Source organism: Nomascus leucogenys, chromosome 13 (assembly GCF_006542625.1).
Source record: "Nomascus leucogenys isolate Asia chromosome 13, Asia_NLE_v1, whole genome shotgun sequence".
In the NCBI taxonomy this organism is placed as follows: Eukaryota; Metazoa; Chordata; class Mammalia; order Primates; family Hylobatidae; genus Nomascus; species Nomascus leucogenys.
In genome coordinates, this window is record NC_044393.1 from 51334025 (window position 1) to 51359357 (window position 25333).

The 25333-nt window shown below is 37.7% G+C and overlaps 1 protein-coding gene across 2 annotated transcripts in view; it reads right to left on the bottom strand.

The window, feature by feature from the left end:
• Positions 1–25333, bottom strand: part of PTPN12 (protein tyrosine phosphatase non-receptor type 12) — a 103906-nt gene that overhangs the window by 21754 nt on the left and 56819 nt on the right. For both annotated transcript variants that reach the window (XM_012512322.2, XM_030825698.1), the window contains exons 7-11: positions 21203–21262; positions 17708–17850; positions 11246–11312; positions 7652–7729; positions 7448–7546 (exon numbers count right to left, since the gene is read on the bottom strand). In XM_012512322.2, the coding sequence (XP_012367776.2) occupies positions 7448–7546; positions 7652–7729; positions 11246–11312; positions 17708–17850; positions 21203–21262 (447 nt within the window). The remainder of the gene's footprint in view (positions 1–7447; positions 7547–7651; positions 7730–11245; positions 11313–17707; positions 17851–21202; positions 21263–25333) is intronic.

A 25333-nucleotide genomic window follows, 5' to 3' on the forward strand; every position in this document is an offset into this window, starting at 1 on the left:
CTTCACTAAGGTTAAGATAAAAATAATTTTTCCTCTTCATGTTTCAACTAAATTGTTTCTGTGCTTTTCAATCCTTAAAACAATGCCAATTTTGCCAAGTTCAAAAAAAAAAAAAAAGTCTTATATTCTGGCTCTATATTTTAGCCTGAAGGACCAGACTTCAATGGAGAGATTGTATCAAAAAAACAATGCATCACAGTTACTGGAAAGATCAAGGTGTGCAGCAGCATTTCAACACATCTCAAATGCTACCGTAAAAAAACAGATTCCCTAAGATAATGTGGATCAATGCATGTAGTATCCTCCCGCCCCGCCATCACTACCACTGGGAACTTAATATATGCAGAGAGAAAAAAAAGCCAACAAATAAGGCTTATACCATTTAACTGAGTAATGGAGTATCTTTTTATGACTCCCCATTACTACCTAGTACTTTCAAACTGGTGGTCCTAGGATTCATTTTAACCATTTCTTGCCTCACTCTCACTCTGTCACTATGTGGAGTGCTCTAATCCATTAGGGAATATAGCTCCTATATCACTGGCTACCCGAATGGACCTCAAAAAGGCAGACAGAGCCCATCCCAGGAATATCCTTGGTTCTTGCTGGTCACAAGGACCAATAACATCATTAACATTGATGTTTCAGAGTCAATACAGGTATAAGAACCTTAGGTTTTGGACTGTGAATAGGGGAGTGGTGAAATGAAAATACTGCCTTGAATTAGTTTCACTGTCAATATATCTCATATATTTATCTAGCTAGGGTATTTTAATTCTAGGGTATATTATGTCCAGAAGACAGGAATGATTTTCACCCTTGCCATCATCTCAGATAATTTTAGACAACAGCCATCTTTACATATACTATCAACTAAGGAACTCTGAAACTATAGTTGCATTTTGTTTTGTTGTTATCATTGGTTTTAATTAAAAGGCACTTCTGCTATGTCCATTCTAACTGTTACTTCAATTATTTCCAACTAAAAAACTAGAGATCTCAACTTCCTAGCAATTTTAAGTGCACCCTATCTCCTTATATATAATCTGATGAATTAATAGTTTTATACATCTCACTTCCTGACAAGAACAGAGTTACGTCATAAAACTTAAAGCATTCATCCTTAATTAAAGCCACCCACCAAAATCGAGGCATTTGGTGCAGAAATATCTGGCTATAGGTAGGGTGACCATATAATTTATTGTCTAAATCAGGGCTCTTTTGAGAATGAAAAAGAAGCATTATTATTATACCTAGATAACTAGTGTGAACTGGAGTGCCTTAGGCAAATCAGGACTTTTGGTCGCCAAAGTTTCAGATCCTCAGGTACCACCAGAATTTAGAGACTCTGCATCAAAAAGGTACCCCCTAGGCTGGGCGCAGTGGCTCACGCCTGTAATCCCAGCACTTTGGGAGGCTGAGACAGGTGGATTACTTGAGGTCTAGAGTTCGAGACCAGCCTTGGCCAACATGGTGAAACCCTGTCTCCACTACAATACAAAAATTAGCCAGGCGTGGTGGTGCACATCTGTAAATCCAGCTACTTGGGAGGCTGAGGAGGAAGAATCACTTGAACCTGGGCGGCAGAGGTTGCAGTAAGCCGAGATCGTGTCACTGCACTCCAGCATGGGCGACAGAGCAAGACTCTGTCTCAAAAAAAAAAAAAAAAGTACCCCCAACATATTATTGATCATCTGCTTATTATTTCCATTAATGATATAACCATAATTCTGTAACACTTGATATTTTGTACCAAAATGTGCATTAAGTAGGTTAAATAAAAATTAAAGGCAAACCATATGAAACTCCTTCTTTTGAACTGTTTCTAACCTACAAAACGGCATTATTTTTTGCAGCACACATAAACAAACTCATGTAATGTCAATGAAATATTTTGTTGCCAAGTGAGTGTAATATTGAATTCACAAAAACAAAACAAAACAAAATTATGTTTTCTTTGGATTTTGGAACTGCAGGTAAGGCAATGTGGACATCTAGCGAAATGCACTGAACAAAGTCAACAACGCAGAGGATACTAAAATGTAAGAAGGACATGGTATTATCTTTAAGTTCAAAATGTAGTCTGGTAAAATCCCCAGAAAAAAAGTAGAAGGGTAATACTACAGCCCCAAAGTGGCATAATCAGTACTATGAAGCTATGAAATCAGAAAAAAAAGTTATAGTTGAGAATATTAAGAATATAATTGAGAAAAAGTAAGTTGACAATATTAAGGTAAAATGTAGAATGGCATTGAGGGATTGCTAAGATTTTGACAAAAAAAGAATGAGGATTGGAAGAAGGAAAACAAGTGGAAGGGTAAAGAAAAGAGATAGTAAGGACATTTTAGGCAAACACTACATGTGACAAAGTAAAGGTTTCATGAAGGATTCCTCATTCTGGGTGAGTAAGAGCATGAAGAAACCATTAACAGGAAGAATCAAAAGAGAGCTTCTGGGAGAGATTAGCTTTCAGAACACACTGAGTTTCCTCTGATGAAAGGAATCAATGTGGCAATGCAGAACTGCAATTCGATAAAGAGCCACTACCTAAACAGCATGTACAAAATCTCCTGGTCATTGGACTTCACAATGTTCTTCTTGGATTTCCTAGTTAATGTCTCCTACACACCTACATCTTCTGACTCTCTTTTATTATCTATAATTTTTGAGTCCATATTTGTCATGTATACAACTTGCTGAAGCAATCATCAACTTTTGAAATGGAAAAGAATTTTAGGAATTAAATAATCTAATGCAGTGGCATGACCATACCTCTGCAGCCTTGAACTCCTGGGCTCAAGCAATCCTTCCATCTCAGCCTCCCAAGTAGCTAGGACTACAGGCACGTGCTACCATACCCAGGTCATTTAAAAAAAAAAAATTGTTTTGTATAGATGGGGTCTCGCTATGTCGCCCTGGCAGGTCTCAAACTCCTGGTCTCAAGCAATTCTCCTGCCCTGGCATCCCAAAGAGCTGGGATTATAGGCATGAAATCAGCCACAGCGCCTAGCCTGTGTTCTCTTGTTTTAAACAGAGCTTTCTAAAGTTATCTTGTGTACTGTTATTTTCCATATAACAGCTTTATGAAAGACTACAAAAACATTAAGAAACAAATTATCTAATATTTAAGAATATTATCAGCTGCAGAAGAAAATAAATAATAAATTAGGGTGCTTTAAAAATAAAAAAATTATATTTTAGGAAAACAAATCCAGAATTCATTATCACATCTAAAATGTACTATAAAAACACAATAAAAGGACCATAACACAAACTATTATCGCTATTACTTAATCATTCTAGAATTGAAATACTGGTGTTGACAGTACTTGTAACAGAGTCCTTTACATACAGGATATAAAGGCACAATGTACAACTTAACAAATGTTTGCTTATTAAGGTACTTCTAAATCCTCAGTCAATATGATACAGGCTTACAGAATAAATTTTCTCTTTAGATCTCTCACTCCAGGAAGTCACCGTAGTTATAAATATCTCTAAAAAATATTATTTATTTTAAAGTCTTAAATAACCAACTAGTATATCAAACTAAAATTTCTACAGAAATAATTCTGGAACGCGGAACATTTAAACAAAACTTTTACCGATTAACTAAATTGTCAGAAAAGTAGTAAGTGGGGACTTATTTTTACTTCTCACAGCATAGCTTCTAAATAGTAAATACACATTCCAAGTCATTTTATTCAACCGCACAGTTCTAAGATGACTTTTCTCAATTTTTCAGATTCCACATTTTCTTTAAGATTTATGGTCTGCAACCACAGACAGCCATCCTATAAAAAGAGTCACTTATATTTACAGGTTTACAGAAAACATGATTTCTTAAGAGGAAAATATTAAAAAGTTATCTGGAATGATAATCCATCTTTTCTTCTGTGTTTTTTTACTATTTATCCATTCATCTATGGAGAGATTTCTCTCAAACATTTAGTTTATGTCTACTATGTACCATGCAATGAGGTAAGAAAGTAGGTTTGAAGTAACTACTTATCTGCTGTGGGTATTATTTCATCTCATCTCCTACAAAGTATGACTTTTTTATTATATTCCCGTAAAGCTCTGACCTATTAGACAGAGTCTATGATAGAATTATAATCCTAGTATAGATTTCAGGATATTAAAAAAGGATTGATTCAATGGAATAAAACCTTACAAAGATCAGACTTTGATCTAATGAGAAAAAGATGAAAAGGTGATGCAGTATTTATCACATATTTTCTGGAGATTATTTAAATATAGTTAAAAGCTTTAAAAAATATAACAATAGCTGGGTACAATGGCTCATGCCTGTAATCTCAGTGCTTTGGGAGGCTGAGGTTGGGGAGGACTGTTGGTGCCCAGGAGCTCGAGACCAACCTGGCACATAGTGAGATAACATCTCTACAAAAAACATTTAAAAAAAATTAGCTAGGTGTGGTATACGTGCCTATAGTCTCAGCTACTTGGGAGGCTGCGGCAGGAGGAAAGCTTGAGCCCAGGAGGTTGAGGGCGCAGTGAGCCCTGATTGTTTCACTGCACTCTGGCCTGGGCGAAATAGCGAGACCTTGTCTCAAACAAAACCAAACCAAACCCAAACACTGAATATTGCAATAAAAGAACTTTAGCCTGTAATTCCTGCACTTTGGGAGGCTGAGGTGTATGGATTGCTTGAGTCCAAGGATTTGAGACCAGGCTGGGCAACACAGTAAAACCTCGTCTCTATAAAAAAATAAACTTGGCAAGGTGGTATATCCGTGAGTCTGAGAGGCTAATCTTTTTTGTATTTTTGGTAGAGATGGGGTTTTGCCATGTTGGCCAGGCTGGTCTTCAACTCCTGGCCTCAGGTGATCCTGCCTGCTTCAGCCTCCCAAAGTGCTAGGATTCCAGGCATGAGCCACTGCATCCAGCCTAAAAACCTGTATTTCCAGATATAAAAACTTTAGCTTTGAAATTAATCTTGAATTCATGGAATAAACCAGAAATACTTTTCAATTAAAGTTTAAAGATGCTGGGTGCAGTAGCTCATGCCTGTAATCCTGGCACTTTGGGAGGCTGAGGTGGGTGGATCACTTGAGGTCAGGAGTTCAAGACCAGCCTGGCCAACATGGTGAAAGCCTGTCTCTACTAAAAATACAAAAATTAGCTGAGCATGGTGGTGGGCGCCTGTAATCTCAGCTACTTGGGAGGCTGAGGCAGGAAAATCACATGAACCCGGGAGGCAGAGGTTGCAGTGAGCCGAGACTGTGCTACTACACTACATCCTGGGCAACAGAGCGAGACTCCATTTCAAAAAAAAACAAAAAAAACCCCCAAAATTAAGGAAAAGTATTTAGAGCCTACTCAGCTTTTTGAAATATTAAATACCTCAACTTAGATTAAACTATAAAAAATAATATAAATGTTTGGCCGGGCGCAGTGGCTCACACCTATAATCCTAGCACTTTGGGAGGCTGAGACAGGGGGATCACCTGAGGTCAGGAGTTTGACACCAGCCTGGCCAACATGGCAAAACTCCATCTCTACTAAAAATACAAAAATTAGCTGGGCGTGTTGATACATGCCTGTAATCCCAGCTATTCAGGAGGCTGAGGCAGGAAAATCACTTGAACTCCAGAGGCAGAGGTTGCTATTAGCAGAGATTGTGCCACTGCACTCCAGCCTAAGTGACAGAGTGAGACTTCATCACCAAAAGAAAAACAAAAAAAAAAACCCAAAAAAAAACAATCAAACAAAACAAACAAAACAAACAAAAAACACATTCGAGGCCAGGCGCGGTGGCTCATGCCTGTAATCCCAGCACTTTGGGAGGCTGAGGTGGGAGGATCACCTGAGGTCAGGAGTTCGAGACCAGCCTGACCAACATGGAGAAACTCCGTCTCTATTAAAAACACAAAATTAGCCGGGCGTGGTGGCCCATGCTTGTAATCTCAGCTACTAGGGAGGCTGAGGCAGGAGAATTGCTTGAACCTGGGAGGCAGAGGTTGCGGTGAGCCAAGATTGCGCCACTGCACTCCAGCCTGGGCAACAATAGCAAAACTCCATTTCAAAAAACAAAATAAAACAAAACAAAAACACATTCGATTCTACATTATAAAATATTTGGCTAGATTCAGAGCATGTCATAATAGGATTTAATTAAGCTAAAGGCATTGTAGGAGGATCTCCTTGCACAATAATTCCTATGTTAATGAAGGAATAAGAATGAGGTCACATAAAACTTAAAAACGTGAAATTGTCACTTGGCTGATAAAAGAAATGCATATTTCCTAAAACTCATGGACCAATATTAGATTATCCTAACAAACTGAGATCAGCATTTGGTAATAAATCTGTCATTTGGAAAACCAAGAAAGTTCAAACAAATATTCTGGGAACTGACAAAACCGATTAAAGAAAGAAAAGGAAAATGAAGGTTATAAATTTTGCAACTTATTTTCTCATACTTGGTTTAACAATGTAATAGTTATCATAGACTCAATGACAAAGATGTAAACAAATTCTACAAAAAAAAAAAAAAGCTCAGCACCTTCAGGGACAAGGTGGTTATATATAGAAGTGAAACAAGACAATTGGTTAGAAAACAAAGGCAGAAATGAGAACACTAAGAGAATACAGTGTTTTTGTCAGGTCTAGAAGTTGAATATCCAATAAGATGTTACAAGGCTAAAATAACACTGAATTACAACACAACAAAAGGGAGTTAACTGTGGCTCTTTAATTCTGCTTAGCTGAAAAGCATATACACAAGGCCAGGAGTGTTGGCTCATGTCTGTAATCCCAGCACATTGGGAGGCCAAGGCGGGCAGACCACCTGAGGTCAGGAGCTCGAGACCAGCCTGGTCAACATGGCGAAACTCCATCTCTACTAAAAATACAAAAATTAGCTGGGCACGGTGGCGTGCACCTGTAATCCCAGCTACTCAGGAGGCTGAGGCAGGAGAATCACTTGAACCTGGGAGGTAGAGGTTGCAGTGAGCTGAGATTGTGCCATTGCACTCCAGCCTGGGCAGCGAGAGTGAAACTCTGTCTCAAAAAAAAAAAAAGAAAAGAAAAGAAGAGCATATACACAAATAACTAAAACACTTTATACAAAATGAAATTCAAGTAGAATCAATGCGGAATTACTTAGGTGGAAGGGAAGAGTAAAGAGAACAATGCAATTATTTTTTAAAAAAGTAAAACATTAACAAATTATATGATTTTTGACATGAGATCTTTCCTAACTTTATTTCATTTAGAACATAATTTACCTTATATTGGAGTCATTAAATAGCCATCATAATACAGATACAAATAAGCAGGAAATGAGTTTAAGTAAAAATGTTAAGTGTCCTGGATATTCTTCTCATGTTAGACAAAACACAGGATGACAAAAAAAAAAAGGCTAAATATTACATCTTAACAAAGAGTAAAAGTTTCCTAAAATTAATAGGCCAAGAACACCTACCACTCCATCAGCAATTTTCTGAGCTCCATGAATTTCATATAGTTGTAGCTGTTTTTCAAACAGCTGGGCAATAGCTCTATGAACAAGCTCATATTGCTCCTATGAAGGAGAAAAATGATTAAAAAACAAAAAGAAAAAAACATTTTAAAAAAGAAGAAAGCATTTATAAAATAGCAGTTTATAAAGGGAAACAAACAACTATACCTTTGTTTGTACTGCAGAATGCCTTTGTGTTCTCATTTCTTGTATTAAATTAAATACATTAAATTCCTCTGGTATTTTCTAAAACAGAAAATTTAATACATAAACTTTGTGTATCTATTCAGAAAATAGTAAAATATTCTTCAGCTTTTCACATAAAACTTAAATACCTGCTGGTTTACTGCAAACATTTATTGAACACTACTTAATGTATCTCAGACACAGTGCTTGGCACTGTGGAAACAAAACTGTTCTTGACCCTCAGCATTCAAGCTGGGGAGACAGTTATGTCCAGCCAAAGTATGACTGCAGTATACAGGGAATAAAGAGGCTGTGGCTAACTGTTGAGTGTGTGGAGTTACAACATAGTTGGATACCAAAAGAAGGTTATCCCATAAAAAGTGAAGGAAATATACATAAGCACAGCAGATTGAATGTATAATCTATGTGGGGAGTTGAGAAGTTTGATGTAAATAAAGCTTAAGACTAAAAGAAGAAGAAGGTACACAAAGGAGGAGAGAAGACAAGGATATTTGGGATCAGACTGTGAACATAATAAAGAGATTGAATTTATTCTATAGGCCAGTATCTCCTGGATTGGCTATATAAGGACCAGCTAAAAGACCTAGGTAAAAATATAGATCCTTTGGCTCTATCTTGGGGAACAAATTATGAAACGACCTAGACAATTTTTTTGTGTATATGGAATTGGGACTATGCAATAGGCAATGTTGACATGAGAAGATCTGATATTCATACAATTTTTGTATCAGGGAAGAGGACAGTCTGAAAGAGTGAGAAACTGGTAGAGGTTTACAGAAGCGGGAAGAGGACAGTCTGAAAGAGTGAGAAACTGGTAGAGGTTTACAGAAGCAGAAATATCGTAACTGTTATCAACAAGAATATTTTGGAGTGATTAAGATGGAAGGGTCAAACATGATTTCCAGGTTTGCTGCTTGGAAGTCCTTATATATAAGATTTTTGTTTTGTTTTTATGTTTTTTGTTTTTTTTTTGAGATGGAGTCTAGCTCTCTCACCCAGGCTGGAGTGCAGTGGTGTGATCTCCGCTCACTGCAAGCTCCACCTCCACGGTTCACACCATTCTCCTGCCTCAGCCTCCCAAGTGGCTGGGACTACAGGCGCCTGCCACTATGTCTGGCTAATTTTTTTTGTATTTTTAGTAGAGACGGGGTTTCACCATGTTAGCCAGGGTCGTCTCGATCTCTTGACCTCGTGATCCGCCTGCCTCGGCTTCCCGAAGTGCTGGGATTACAGGCGTGAGCCACCGCGCCCGGCCAAGATTTTTACATGAAGACTTAACCTAGGCAGGGTGTGGTGGCTCATGCCTGTAATCACAGCACTTTGAGAGGCCAAAGCAAGCGGATCACCTGAGGTCAGGAGTTTGAGACCAGCCTGAAACACAGTGAAACCCCACCTCTACTAAAAATACAAAAATTAGCCAGGCATGGTGCCACGTGCATGTAATCCGGGCTACTCGGGAGACTAAGGCAGGAGAATCACTTGAACCTGAGAGTCAGAGGTTGCAGTGAGCCGAGATCACGCCACTGCCCTCCAGCCTGGACGACAGAGTGAGACTCCATCTCAAAAAAAAAGAGAGAGAGAACTATGTTCAAAATACACAACTTTTATTTTATTTTATTTTTTGAGACGGAGTCTTGCTCTGTCACCCAGGTTGCAGTGCAGTGGCACAATCTCGGCTCACTGCAACCTCTGCCTCCCAGGTTCAAGCAATTCTCCTGCCTCAGCCTGCCAAGTAAATGGGATTACAGGCGCAGGCCACCACGCCTGGCTAATTTTTGTATCTTTAGTAGAAATGGGGTTTCACCATGTTGGCCAGGTTGGTCTCAAACTCCTGACCTCCGGTGATCCGCCCACCTCAGCCTTCGAAAGTGCTGGAATTATGGCATAAGCCATGGCACCTAGCCAAAATACACAACTTTTAAAATGACCAGATGTTTGTTTTGTTTGCTAGCATTCATTTACATGTCCCTTCTCATTCCAATTTTAATCTTTGACTTTTATGTTAAAATGCGATAGAATTCCAGTTAAATTTTGTTCACTTAAGCATTTTCATTTGAGAATTAGATGATTATAGTTTTTTAGGAAAAAAATATTTAACCCCAGAGGGCTTTTTAAGGAACTGTTTAACATGTAAATATTTCCTTGCAACAATAAAAAATGGAGAGATGGCAGGTAAAAAAGAGAAATAAGGGGAAGAAGGAAGAAAAAGAAAAAAGAAACATTTTATTAATTCTACTCCGTACAAGACAAAGATGAACAATTCATGGAAACTATACAGCTACGAAGGATTAAAGGTGCCTCTCTAGAAATGAACACATTATGGAACCAGCAAAAGAATCAAATGTATACATAATGAAGAGACTTATTTTTCAAATCTATAATGAAGGCTGGATCTTATTTATCTCTGTATATCCACAGTATCAAACACTATTTCTTGGAAAAAGCAGTAGTAGGAACAACAATCACAACAGCAACAGTAATCAACACTAACAATAAACTGAGTACTTACAATTTACCACACATAGTTCTGAAGAACTTCACAAAAGTTAATTTAATTCTTATGCATTACTACCACTATGACCCCTACTTTCTGATAAAGAAATAGAGGCACTATGGTATTAGTATTTTGACCAAGATCCCACAGCTAGTAAATGAGAAAGCCAGAATTATAATCTGGGCAATTTGGCTCATGTCAGCATTCATAGACTACAATACTATAATGTCTCCAGCAGGCATAAATACATGCTGAATGAAATACACTTATACCTAGAATAAACATAAAAGGCAATGGGACGGGAACGGTAGCTCACGCCTATAATCCCGGCACTTTGGAAGGCCGAGATGAGTGGATCACCTGAGGTAAGGAGTTTGAGACCAGCCTGGCCGACATGGTGAAACCCTGTCTCTACCAAAAATATAAAACATTAGCTGGGCGTGATGGCAGGCACCTGTAATCCCAGCTGCTAAGGAGGCTGAAGCAGGAGAATGGCTTCAACCCAAGAGGCGGAGGTTGCAGTGAGCTGAGATTGCACCATCGCACTCCAGCCTGGGCAACAAGAGTGAAACTCTATCTCAAAAAAAATAAATAAATAAATAAATAAATAAAAGCAATGAAAATTCAGTATTGGAAAAGTCACTAACAGTTTATATCCTAATGCAAGGATTCACTCACCTAGAACACTCTCACATTGTTGCCCAATGCATCCTATCAAGGCAATATGCAGCAATTATACCTTTTCTCCACTTTTCTTTCTTTTTTTAATCATTTTTATTTTTTAATTATTTTTAGAGACGGGGGTCTCCCTATGTTGCCCAGGCTGGTCTTGAGCCCCAGGGCTCAAGCGATCCTCCTGCCTTGGCCTCCCAAAGTGCTGGGATTACAGGCGTAAGCCACTGTGCCCGGCCTTCACTACCTTTATTTCTTACTTAATGAAACTACTTTGGAAAAAATAACATGTATAATAAAATATACACTATAATTTACTGCAATTAATAATTAAGTTTGAAAATCATAATAGATCAATTGAACATAATGCTACAAAAAATTATTCTTACCCCAGCTTTTAGTAAATTCCACGTATAATCTATGGCACAAATGGCACCTGTTCTTCCACAGCCTGCACTAAGGATATAAAGTTTGAAAAAAAAATTGATTTTTGTGATAAAACAACTATAAAATAAATGTGGATAGACATGTTAATATTCAGAAAGAAAAAATCATTTAAGAAGTTTGACAAAATTCTACTTAGTAAACAAAACACAACTTACAGTGTGTTCATGGCAACATCTGTTACATAGAATACATATACATATACACTATGATTTTTCCTATATGTACATACTTATGATAAAGTTTAATTTATAAATCAGGAACAACAAGAGATTAACAACAATAACTAATAATACATTAGAACAATTACAACAATCTATCACTACTCACTACCTCACTACTGTTGAGGTTTGGGCCATTATAAGTAAAATAAAGGTCATGTGAACATAACCACTGGGACACCATGACAGTCCATCTGATAACTGCAGTATCTACTATGTGACTAATGGGCTGGTAGAGTCTACAGTGTGTACACACTGAACCATGGGATGATTTATCTCTCAAGCAGGACATACTTCCCCATGCTTCTCAGAATGGTGCAGCATTTAAAACTTACAAAGTGTTTACTTCTGAAATTTTCCATTTGATATTTTTGAACTATGAGTAACTGAAACTGAGGACAGTGGAGTCTTGAATAAGGAGGGCCTATTGTCTATCTTTTAAACATTTCATTCAAGGGGTTGGACGCAGTGGCTCATGCCTGTTGTCCCAGCACTTTGGGAGGCCAAGGCAGAAGGACTGCTTGAGCCTGGGAGGTTGAGGCTGCAGTAAGCCATGATGGCACCAATGCACTCCAGCCTGGGTAACAGAGTGTGACTTCATCTCAAAAAGAAAAACAAAAATTAATTTAAGGAACTTCCAAGAGTAAGTGACACACAGAATAGCTACTAAGTTGTCACTCTGGAAGTCTAATGCTACATCAGAAAACATGACTAGCTAACAACATCTTACAGAGACATATTTATTCTATGTTCAAGATGGCTCTTGTGGCTGGGCACAGGGGCTCACGCCTGTAATCTCAGCACTTTGGGAGCCTGAGGCCGGTGGATCACTTGAGGTCAGGAGTTTGAGACCACCCTGGCCAACGTGGTGAAACCCTGTCTCTACTAAAAACACATAATTAGCTGGGTGTGGTGGCAGACACATGTAATCCCAGCTAGTCAGGAGGCTGAGGCAGGAGAATCACTTGAACCGGGGATGTGGAGGTTGCAGTGACCCAAGATCGTGCCATTGCACTCCAGCCTGGGCGGCAAGAGCAAAACTCCATCTCAAAAAAAAAAAAAAAAAAAAGGCTCTTGTTTTAGAGTACAGGAGGAAATGGTACATCATTTTAATCTACAGAAGGTATAGGAAAGGTGAAGAATGCTGTAAGCCCTAGTAAATGGATTGAGCAACAGCAGTGATTTCATCAAAAGAACAAGACAATGATACGCTCTCGTATCCCAAAAAACTAATGGGAGCTGGGGAATGTAGAGTAACATACCACAGATTTTTTCATTTTAAAACATGACAGGCTGGGCTCAGTGGCTCACGCCTGTAATCCCAACACAATGGGAGGCCAAGGAGGGCGGATTACCTGAGGTCAGGAGTTTGGGACACGCCTGGCCAACGTGGTGAAACCCCGTCTCTACTGAAAATACAAAAAAAAAAAATTAGCCAGGCGTGCTGGCGGGCGCCTGTAATCCCAGCTACTTGGGAGGCTGAGGCAGGAGAATCGCTTGAACCTGGGAGGCGGAGGTTGCAGTGAGCTGAGATCGCGCCATTGCACTCCAGCTTGGGCGACAGAGCGAGACTCTGTCTCAGAAAAAAAAAAAAGAAACACATGACAAAAGTATTTTAAAGTAACTGCTTCTCAACTAGAGAAAGGCTTATGCATCTTAGAATTGAAAATCACTATGAGTAATTATAAGATGTTACTGACATCACCAGAATAATCTTTGGCAAAACCCCCCACAAAGTTGTGTAGCATTTTAATGCATATTTTGAAACTGCTGATATACCTATCAGCAGTTTGTTAAACATGTAACCTAAAATTCCTGATAAAAGTACACTATAAACAACCTAGAAAGATTTTTAAAAACTCTTAATAATAAACATAATCAATTATATTAATTTTTAGTTGTTGATACATTTGTGAATTCTGTGCATCAAAACATTTATAGAATTTTAGTTGAGTTACTGGGATAAATTATATATATCGAAAATTTGATAGTTAAAAGTATAATATAAAGATACAGATAACCAGATCAATGAAACACAACAGAAAGTTCAGGAACAGATCTGAGTACATGTAACATTTCCTACATAACAGTGAATTCTCCAGAGATTAGACCGTTCAATAAGTAGCAAAGGAAAAGTTAGCTATCTATGAAGAGCAAAAAATTAAATTCTGATCACACACCTTAACCATAAAAAATCCAGGTGGATAAAAAATATATATATATATATGATATAAACATATTGGATATTTATCCAATAATAAATGTTAACAAGTAAATCTATGAAAGTACTAAAAATATACGCAAAATATATGCAAAATATATACACTATTGTGTTAGGGAAAGACTTTTTATGTATAAATATCTCAATGGACAAAAACCATTCAAAAATCTGACATGACAAAATGAAACTTATGTATCACAAACAGGCAGAAGACGGGAAAAATCACGGTACTTACAACATGACTAAAAGTTAATGTCCTCAATATATAAAGAATTTATGTAATTATTAAAAGATGAGGCCGGGCGCGGTGGTTCGCGCCTGTAATCCCAGCACTTTGGGAGGCCAAGGAGGGTGGATCACCTGAGGTCGGGAGTTCAAGACCAGCCTGACCAACAATGGAGAATCCCCAACTCTACTAAAAATACAAAATTAACCAGGTGTGGTGGTGCATGCCTATAATCCCAGCTACTCGGGAGGCTGAGGCAGAAGAATCACTTGAACCCAGGAGGCGGAGGATGCAGTAAGCCAAGATCGCACGATTGCACTCCAACCCCAGGCGACAGCGCAAGACTCTGTCTCAAAAAAAAAAGGAAGAAAAAAACATTTAAAAAGCAAACAAAGGCTGGGTACGGTGGCTCACGCCTGTAATCCCAGCACTTTAGGAGGTGGAGGCGGGCAGATCATGAGGTCAGGAGTTCAAGACCAGTCTGGCCAACATAGTGAAACCCCGTCTCTACTAAAAATACCCAAAATTAGCTGGGTGTGATGGTGTGTGCCTGTAATCCCAGTACTTGGGAGGCTGAGGCAGGAGAATCGCATGAACCAGGAGGCAGAGGTTGCAGTGAGCTGAAATCGCGCCATTGCACTCCAGCCCGGGCGACAGCGCAAGACTCTGTCTCCAAAAAAAAAAAAAAAAAAAAAAAGATAACACACAGTATTGGGGAAGGTAGAGGGAAATAGGTACTCTCACATACTGCCAGCAGTAGAATTAAGTAGCATCAATTTTCTGGACAACACATTAAAAAATACTCGTTAAAATACTTTAAAAGTTTATGTCCTTGACCAAGAAATCTCACTTCTGGATATTTATCCAATAATAAATTTGTCCTAATAATTGCAGATGTGCTCAAAGATTTAACAATAAGATGGCCACTAAAGTAAATTAAAAACAAAAAATTGAGTGGCCACTAAGCATTTAAACTGCTGTATAAAATAGTTGAAGCAGAGGTTACAGTGAGCCGAGATTGCCATTGCACTCCAGCCTGGGCAGCAAGAGCGAAACTCCGTCAAACAAAATAAAACAAAACAATACTGTATGTACACATACACACACTGAAAGGACACATTCCCGAGTTTTAACAATGGTTATCTCCAGTGGAACTAGTGGAAAGCAAAAGAATTTTCTTGCTTTTATGAATGTGTTTTCTAAGTCATTACAGTTAACGTACTGTTTTGATTGTCTAAAAATATTTAATGGTCAATTTATTTTTTGATGAAAAGCCTTCCTATACAAATGGATTTATGATTGAACAGGAAATTATTTTAACTAACTTATAAGAAGTCAAAGTGAAAGCAATTTCTTTATCTTTTAATTCTATAATTAAACATATTGTGTATTTTTATCTGGTCAATCCTACTTAATTAAATGGTCAACGAACCACTGAATTAACCACAGAAAAAAATAGTTTTAGTGAACTTGTTAACTGATTCCCACATCTCCACCAGCAAGTTACTTTCCTGGCCCATGAATAAAAGTAGCCCTTTTACATCATTAATTATGAGCATTACGGTCAAACCAAGTGAATAAGAAAACTATCTTCAGTGCTTCAACTCCACTGAAAAAATATTTTAACGATGTAAATAATAAAAAATAAATCTCTAAGTTTGAAAAATCTCATTTACTTTTTATAACAAATGTGAATGCAGATAACAAGTCCCTTAGAGGAATAAATTGATAGCAGTCTTATGAAATAAGTACTATGACTGTAAGGCCTTTAGAAGAATCTAATGTAAACTAAAAATTCAGAGTAGAAAAACTGTCTAAGGATTCAAGTAGCTTCTACTCTGTAGAAACCCATACCTATATAATGAAATTCCAAAAATTAGGTTTCAAAATATCCTGTATCATCCATATTATAATGATACCTATATTCTTTTTTTTTTTTTTTTTTTTTTTTAAAGATAGGGTCTACTATGTCACCCAGGCTGGAGTGCAGTAGTGTAATCGTTGCTTACTGCAGCCTCAAAGTTCTGGGCTCAAGCAATCATCCTGCCTTGGCCTCCCAAAGCACTGAGCCACTATACCCGGCCATGACACTTATTGCAAACATTTAGTATTTTCTTGACTAATTCAGTCTTGTGCTTTTCATTTTAAAGGGGTATTTTCCATTACACTCCTAAATCCATAATACAAATTTAGCTTTGTTTTATGTATTACATATAATGTATACATATATGTGAATATGTATTACGTATATTTAGCTTTGTATTACATATTAATATATTACCTATTTATTATGTATTTAGCTTTGTATTATTTGTATCATGAGAATGACCAGATGACAGAAATAAGCCAAAATGTTAGATTAAGAAAAGTTGGTTATCTTACAATGATTTCTCTTAGCTAAAATATATTATACAATTAACCCCCCTTCTAGAATACAAAATTAACTGCCCCCCAAGAATAAACGAATCTCATGTTCATTCCCCCAAAGTCAAAGGCAGAGTTTACATGATTTCTTAACACATCCAAACGAGTAATTTTGCAAAACCTAATTGAACTTCAAGTATTATTTGAACAAATGAAAAGATTTCTATTGTGCAATTTAAAGTAGGTGCACCTATACTTGTCCTTTCACATTCAGAGGTAGCTTAACTAGGTCAGTAATCATTGAATTTTATGTAATGCTTATAATGAAGTAATCTACTATAAAACATAGTAATAGTTTATATTACTTTACTACAAGAATGCTGGCTTCCTGCTTTAAATTTTTCAGTAGCTATAAATTATAAAATTTCATAATATGATAGGCAGTGGTGCAAACGTGGAAACTGATGTTCCCCAAGAATAAAAACAGCATTTAGTTTTTCATCAAAACACACTTTTAATCTCAATGTAACAGCTCTGAGATTGGTATGTATCTTACCACCAATGGCTTCTTACAAATGACATTTTCCCCTTATAATTGGCAGCGATTTTTTTACTGTTAATATACATAATAATGGTGTGTCTTAGAATTGATGATATCTTAGATCAATAAGACCTATGTATGTACATCTTACATATATTAAAAAAAGAAAGTCATGTTGCCAGGCGTAGTGGCTCATGCCTGTAAGCCCCAAGACTCTGGGAGAGCAAAGTGGGAGAATCACTTGAGGACAGGAGTTCGGATCAGCCTGGGCAACAGAGCAAGACCTGGTCTCTTAAAAACAATTTTCTTTAATTAAAAAAAAATTAGTTCAGTGTGGTAGCACATGCCTGTAGTCCTGGCTACTTGGGAAGTTGAGGCAGAAGGATCACTTCAGGCCAGGAGTTTGAATTTACAGTAAGCTACAATTGTGCCACTGCACTCCAGCCTGGGCATCAGAGCGATATCCTGTTTTTAAAAATCTCATGTCAATGTTTATCAGGAATGAAAATTGTTTGGTCATTGTTTCAGGGAAATTGATTAAAAGAAAATACTACTATATTGACTTTAAAAAGTAGAGTATGATGAGGATCTGAGCTTTCCACTATGTGAATACTGTTTTCAAATACATGATCCTGTGTTTTAATGCAACAATATTCTAAACGGTCTGTCAACCAAATGAGACCACATCAACTTACAAGGCCCTAGTCCAAACATTATTATCAAGGCTAGGAGAAATTCAAGATTACTATCATATTAATGCAGAAATAAAACCTTGTGTAACATCAAACTTAAATAAAAATAATGTATTTACAAACTTGGGAAATTCTTTTGTACCTGCAATGAATACAAATAGGAACATCTTCATGTTCTTGATATTTCCTCATTAAGCTTATCATGTCCAGAATAGAATCAAATGATGAAGGAACATCATGGTCTGGCCAGTTCACATAATGAAACTGATACAGCCTACGAGATTCCTTCAAGAAAAACAGAAAGTCGACAATTATGAAAATACTTTGCAAAGTTTAAAGCTGCACAGCTCATTTAAACTGCCATTTCTAAGAAATTTGTGTGGCATTTAGCACTGCTTTTAAAAAAACCCAAATAAATAATAGCCGACACTTATTGACTGTTTAACACATGCCAAATGCCTAAGGGCTTCACATGTAACAATTTAATTTCCATGAGGAAAGTACTGTTAATACCATCCTCATTTTATAACTGAGATATACAGATAAAATAACTTGCCCAAACTTTCCTAAGAAGTGACAAGTGTGGGCTCTAAACCAGGCAGTTCTACTTCCAGAGCATGTACTTTAAACATTACACTATATATACTATTTAACTAATCCACAGTATTAAATGGATGAGCAATATACCGTAAGCACCATGTTACACCAGGTTAGAGTAGTATCCATTGTAATCAGAAGACTAACAGAATATTAAACTGAAAAAGAACGGAGAGATGAATTTGTCCAATCCCAAACTCACTAGTCTTCTTACAGATTAGTGGTTCTCAATATATGGTCTGGGTACCCCCTCCCCTCAACCCTTTTGAGGGGGTCTATGAGCTTTAAATAATTCTCAGAATAATACTAAAATGTTACTTGCCTTATTCTTTAACAGCCAATAAAATATATGCCTATGTATTCATGTTTTTTAAAAACTTCTCAGTTTTAATTTCAAATATAGTATATACTGAAAGATATAACCCACAGAAACAAAAACTTTGGGATCCTCAATAACTTTGAAGAATGTAAAGGTGTACTGATGTCAAATGTTTTGAGAATGGTTAACGCAGGTGTTTAACAGAAACAGCAATTCTCGGAATCTAAGCAAACTATACTCAAATTCTACTTTTGCCATTTCCTAAATAACTTCAGGTAAGCTATTTAACTTCTTAAAGCTTATGTATCTTCATCTATGTGCAACAGACATAGCAGTATCTGGATATGATGCAGTTAGCAGGATTAAGGTGCCTCATCTACTACAGAAATTCATTAAGGTACTTATTATTATTACTGTAGATTAAAAAATTAGCAACCAGTCCAGACTCAGTGGCTCACATCTGTAATCCCAACACTTTGGGTGGCCAATGCAAAAGGCAACATCACTTGAGGCCAGGAATTTGACAGCAGCCTGAGCAACACTGCAAGACTCCATCTCTATAAACTATAAAAAATTTAGCTGGGTTTGGTGGCTCATGCCTATAGTCTCAGATACTAGGAAGGCGGAGATGGGAGGACTGCTTGAGCTCAGGAGTTTGAGTCCAGCCTGGGCAATATATAGTGAGACCCTGTTGCCAAAAAAAAAAAAAAAAAAAAAAAGTCGGGGCACTGTGGGGGGTTTCAACTAAAAACAATATATACCTAAATGAAGACTTAGCTTTGATAGTGACTTTTCTTTAACAAATTGTAAACTAGTAAAACAGGGTAATAATTATATAAACAATGCAGGCCGGGTGCGGTGGCTCACGCTTGTAATCCCAGCACTGTGGGAGGCCGAGGCGGGCGGATCACGAGGTCAGGAGATCGAGACCACGGTGAAACCCCATCTCTACTAAAAATACAAAAAAAATTAGCCGGGCGTGGTGGCGGGCGCCTGTAGTCCCAGCTACTCGGAGAGGCTGAGGCAGGAGAATGGCGTGAACCCCAGGGGACGGAGCCTGCAGTGAGCCAAGATCGCGCCACTGCACTCCAGCCTGGGTGAAAGAGCGAGACTCCTTCTCAAAACAAAAAACAAAAAACAAAAAACAAAAAAAAAACAATGCAATAACCTGCTTACTGCAATAGAGTAAAAATATTTGCTGCAAAGAAGGCATAACTATTCCAAATTTAATAAATTTAGGGTATGTTATAATATTACTTTATTATGTAATGTGATAAGCATAAATGTCAAGATACTAAATATTACACTCTCATTTTCATCTTCATAACTAAAAAATTACCAAATTTCATTAACTATGTTAAATAACATAGTATACTATTTATATAGCTTGTTTTATTTTTTTAGTAGCTAAAAGTTGATTAGTTTGCAAAGACAAAAATTAACTTCACATGCTTTAAAAATAAAAATTGCTGATACTTTTTTTACTTACAAAAAACCACCAAGCAGATATAAAGCAAAATAATAATATATATTATATATATTATTTGTATTTTGCAGATATAAAGCAAAATAATTTTCTAGCAAATCCATTTTAAAACATTTAGGTAGTAGTATTATATTTTCTATTTTTAAAAAATTTTATTTATGGCTGGGCACGGTGGCTCACGCTTGTAATCCCAGCACTTTGGGAGGCCGAGGCGGGCGGATCACGAGGTCAGGAGAACGAGACCACGGTGAAACCCCGTCTCTACTAAAAATACAAAAAACTAGCCGGGCGTGGTGGCGGGCGCCTGTAGTCCCAGCTGCTGGGAGAGGCTGAGGCAGGAGAATGGCGTGAACCCGGGAGGCGGAGCTTGCAGTGAGCCGAGATGGCGCCACTGCACTCCAGCCTGGGCGACAGAGCGAGACTCCGTCTCAAAAAAAAAAAAAAAAAAAAATTATTTATTTTATTTTTTGAGACAGAGTCTCGCTCTGTCGCCCAGGCTGGAGTGCAGTGGCGCCATCTCGGCTTACTGCAACCTCTGTCTCCCAGGCTCAAGCAATTCAGTAGCTGGGATTATAGGTGTGCACCACCATGCCCAGCTAATTTTAGCATTTTTTAGTAGAGATGGGGCTTCGCCGTGTTGGCCAGGCTGGTCTTGAATTCCTGGCCTCAACTGACTCACCCGCCTCAGCCTCCCAAAGTGTTGGGGATTACAGGCGTGAGCCACCACACCTGGCCTCAACTTTTATTTTGGATTAAGGGGTACACGTGCAGGTTACATATGTATATTGTATAACGCTGAGGTCTGGAATACAAATGATCCTGTTACCCAAGGAGTGGGCATACTACCCAATAGGTGGTTTTTCAGCCCACGCTCCCCTCCCTCTCTATATCTTCTCTTTGAAAACTATTCTCTATTCTCAAAACCATTTTTGAGAGTCTCGCTCTGTTGCCCAGGCTGGAGTGCTGTGGCACAAACATGGCTCACTGCAGCCTCAACCTCCCGGGCTCAGCCTTCTGAGTGAGTGGGACTACGGGCACATGCCACCATGCCCGGCTAACTTTTTTCTTTTTGTAGACACAAGATCTCACTGTGTTGCCCAGGCTAGTCTTGAACCCCTGGACTCGAGTCACCCTCCCACTTTAGCCTCCCAAAGTGTTGGGATTACAGGCATAAGCCACTGCACCCAGCCTGAAAACTATTCTTAGAGACCAGTCTATAAATGGTAAGTACCTACATTTTGAAATTCAAGTAACAGTGTCCTAATGAAGTAGTCTGTTCTTGCTTGTTCATCCTCCTGAATAAAGAGAAACATTTCTAAGTCAGTGAAAACGTTAAAACAAAAAGACACATCAAAACAAATAAAATACTTGTATCAAAGTCCACAATATAAAATTAACCTTTAAAGTTCCAGATGTACCTGATAATTACAAAAAAATTCTAAAAGTCATCAAACATTTGTAATGTTTCAAGTGATAGACATGCTAATTATCCTGATTTAATCACTCCACATTTTAAATTATACATACATGTACCAAAACAACATGTACCCCATTAATAAGTATAGATATTATGTGTCAATTAAAAATAATAAGAGGAAAAAAAGAGCTAGTAAGCCATGAAAAGACATGGATGAACCCCAAATGCACATTACTAAGTGAAATAAGCCAATCTGAAAAGGCTACATACTACATGATTCAAACTATATGACTTCTGGGCCGGGCGCAGTGGCTCATGCCTGTAATTTCAGCACTTCGGGAGGCCGAGGCAGGTGGATCACTTGAGGTCAGGAGCTCGAGACCAGCCTGGCCAACATTTTTACCATGTCTCTACGAAAATACAAAACTTAGCTGTGCATGGTGGCATGCACCTGTAATCCCAGCTACTCAGGAGGCTGAGGCAGGAGAATTGCTTGAACCCAGGAGGCAGAGGTCATAGTGAGCTGAGATAGTGCCACTGCACTCCAGCCTGGGCAACAGAGCAAGACTCCGTCTCAAAACAAACAAACAAACAAACAAACAAAAACAAACTACATGACTTCTGGAAAAGGCAAAACTATGGAGACAGTAAAAATAATGACTACCTAGGGTTGGGAAGGGGTTAGATGAATGAATGAATAGGTGGAGCACAGGACTTTTAGAGCAATGACACTATTCTGCATGATACTACAATGGTGGATACACGTCATCATATATTTCTTCAAACCCACAGAATGTATAGCACCAAGAATGAACCCTAATGTAAAATGTGAACTCTTGGTGATAATGACTTGTCAGTGTAGGTATGTGAATTGTAACAAAGAGACTGCTCTGGTAGGGAATGTTGATAATGAGAGGGCTACATTTGTGGGGACAGGGTGTATATGAGAAATCTCTGTACCTTCCTCTCAATTTTGCTGCGAACCTAAAACTGCTCTAAAAAAAATAGTCTTGAAAAAGTTAGGCAGTGGCTCACACCTGTAATGCCAGTAGTTTGAGAGGCTGAGGTGGTCGGATCGCTTAGCCTAGGGGTTCAAGACCAGCCTAAACAACATGGCAAAACCCTGTCTCTACAAAAAAATACAAAAACTAGCTGGGCATTGAGGTGTAGGCCTGTGGTCTCAGCTACTTGGGAGGCTGAGGTAGGTGGATCACTAAGCCCAGCAGTGAGGCCAAGGCTATAGTGAGCTGCGATCATGTCGCTGCATTCCAGTCTGGGTGACACAGTGAGACCCTGTTTCAAAACAAAAAACAAAACGCTAAAAAAAAAAAAAAAAAAAAACCCTTAAAATGAAGTCTCCTATCAGATAAAGTCTCCTAACAGATAGACCCAAACAATACGTACAAATAAGAAAAGTGAATTTGGGAATCAAGTTACCTACTACACTAAGAAACTTGAAAAAAAAAAAAGGTTCATTAAAAAAACTTGTATAGACAGTAAAGAAAAAACATCAATTTGCTTTTGTAAGTTTTACTTACACCTTAAAAAAAAGTGTCTAAACGAATTACTTAAGCATCTATCACCCAATGAAATATCTGCAAAGTAGTAACCACCCCCAGAATCATGTAAATATAAATAGAATGTCATTCCTCAGTACCAACCACCATATCTTATCTTCAACCATTTTACCTTTCCATAACGCATGATTTTCCCTAACACTCAAGTTTCAATTAACTGGATAGCAACTGAAGAAGGAAGAGAGAAGAACACCCCAAATTGTTATTATTATTGTGGTTGTTGATAACATAACCACTTTAAAGGTCTCTTACTGTGATTTAGCCAAAGTATTAATCTACATCAGTCTATCACTAAGCAAATTATTCTTTTTGCCTTATTGGTTAAAACTACAGATAGTTTAGAACAAGGATTATGAAGAACAATAGTGTATGTTGTTTTATTAATAAAAATACTATTATACCTGCTTTAATTTTTAAAATTATAGTAATTTACTTTGAACTTTTCAAATAATATTTGAACTTTTTCAAATATTTCTGTAAAGGACCAGATAGTAAATATTTTTGGCTTTCTGGGCCACAAAGTCTTTGTCTACACAACTTTGCTATTGTGATAGACAAATTCATAAATTAATGTGCATAGATGTGTTCTAACAAAACTTTATTTACAAAACAGGCAGTGGGCTAGATCTGAGCCATGGGTAGTGTGCTGACATCCAGTCTAAGTGGTTACATGTGGCAACATGTGATTGAGCTCCTGCTAACCAGTCTTCATCCTTTCACCACCACTTTACCCTTGTCCTCATCCCACATCGAGAGAGAGCTCTAGAAAAGACTGTCATTTCTCAGTCTCAAACTCTGACTGCCAAGTAGTCAAATGACTTACTACGAATATTTTTACCAACATGCTATTTATAAATTTGATTTTTCTTTGCAGTTAAGTCAATGATAACAAATCCCGAGTTGTCTGAACCAATTGCAAGACAAACAATTACCTTCCATTTTTAAATTATCAAAGAAAATATTTCTTCAGCATGGATCAATCCTGACACTGACAAATTAAACTAGTCGTTACTAATCAAATCAAACCAAACCACTTATCTAGAGACCTTTCAAGTTATCTACTGTTTTATTTTTAATAAATCTTTCTCCATGTTTTGTTTTTTCTTTGTGAACTGTTTATAGAGATGTATCTTTTAGTTTAATTGAAAAACCACCCCCCAAGAATCAATTCATTTTCTACACTATAAAACTATTGCATTCTTCCTTATATCCATTATTGTAAATTGTTCACTATTCCTGATTCTCAAATGTTAAAAAATTTCAAGTTGGTTTGTTGTTGATATTAAGCACTGTATTTTCTCTTGAATTGTAATATTCACTATAGTTATCTTATTACATCTAAATTTACAAATGTTTGGCCGGGTGTGGTGGTCTGTAGTCCTAGTACTTTGGGAGGCCAAAGCGGGCAAACTGCTTGAGCTCAGAAGTTTAAGATCAGCCTGGGCAACACAGGGAGACCTCGTCTCTACAAAAAGACAAAAATTAGTAGTGGCCCATGCCAGCAGCCCCAGCTACTCGGGAAGCTGAGGTGAGAGAATCACTTGAGCCTGGGGGATTGAGGCTGCAGTGGGCCATGATAAGACCACTGCACTCCAACCTGGGTGACAGGGCAAAATCCTGTCTCAAAAAGATGTATACAAATAAATAAAACTTTAAAAATAAACTTGCAAATGTCCAAAACAACCATACTACACAGAACTAGGTTTCTGCACTGCCGAGGAATCTAATATTACAGATTTCTTTCTGGATTGGTGAAGGAGGGTTGGTGTTTCCTCACTGAAGTAGACAGTGTGGTGTGTATTGGGTATTATTCAAGCCAAATAAAATGAAATGCAGTGGGATTTTTAACATTTTTTAAAATGTTAATAATGTCTCACTGTTTTGCCCAGGCTTGTCTCAAACTCCTGGGCTCAAGCAATCCTCCCCACCTCAGCCTCCCAAAGTGCTGGGATGACAGGTGTGAGCCACTGCACCGGGCCTAAAATTTTTACATTTACCCCACAAATAGTTAATTCTAATCCGCACCTTAAGAATACTGACTAAATACTACATCCAAAAAGTTCAATGGTGAGTTATAGTTAATATTATCAAAACAACATTGATTTATAAAGTAGCAAAATACAGATTCAGTCCTGTCCTTTTTTATGTCAACCTAGAAAGCACTAAACTTTGGGTATGTATGAGAGGAATTCAGAAGTCATAAGTGTAACTAAGTCATAAAATTATGGAGTTCATGAACTCAGCAATGATAAGTAAAACCACAGAAATTATATTTCGTTTAATCACGGAAAACAAAGTCAAAAACAAGAAACTCTGAATAGGGAATGTGATATTTAATTTTATCTGTCAACTTGGCTGGGCCACAGTGTGCC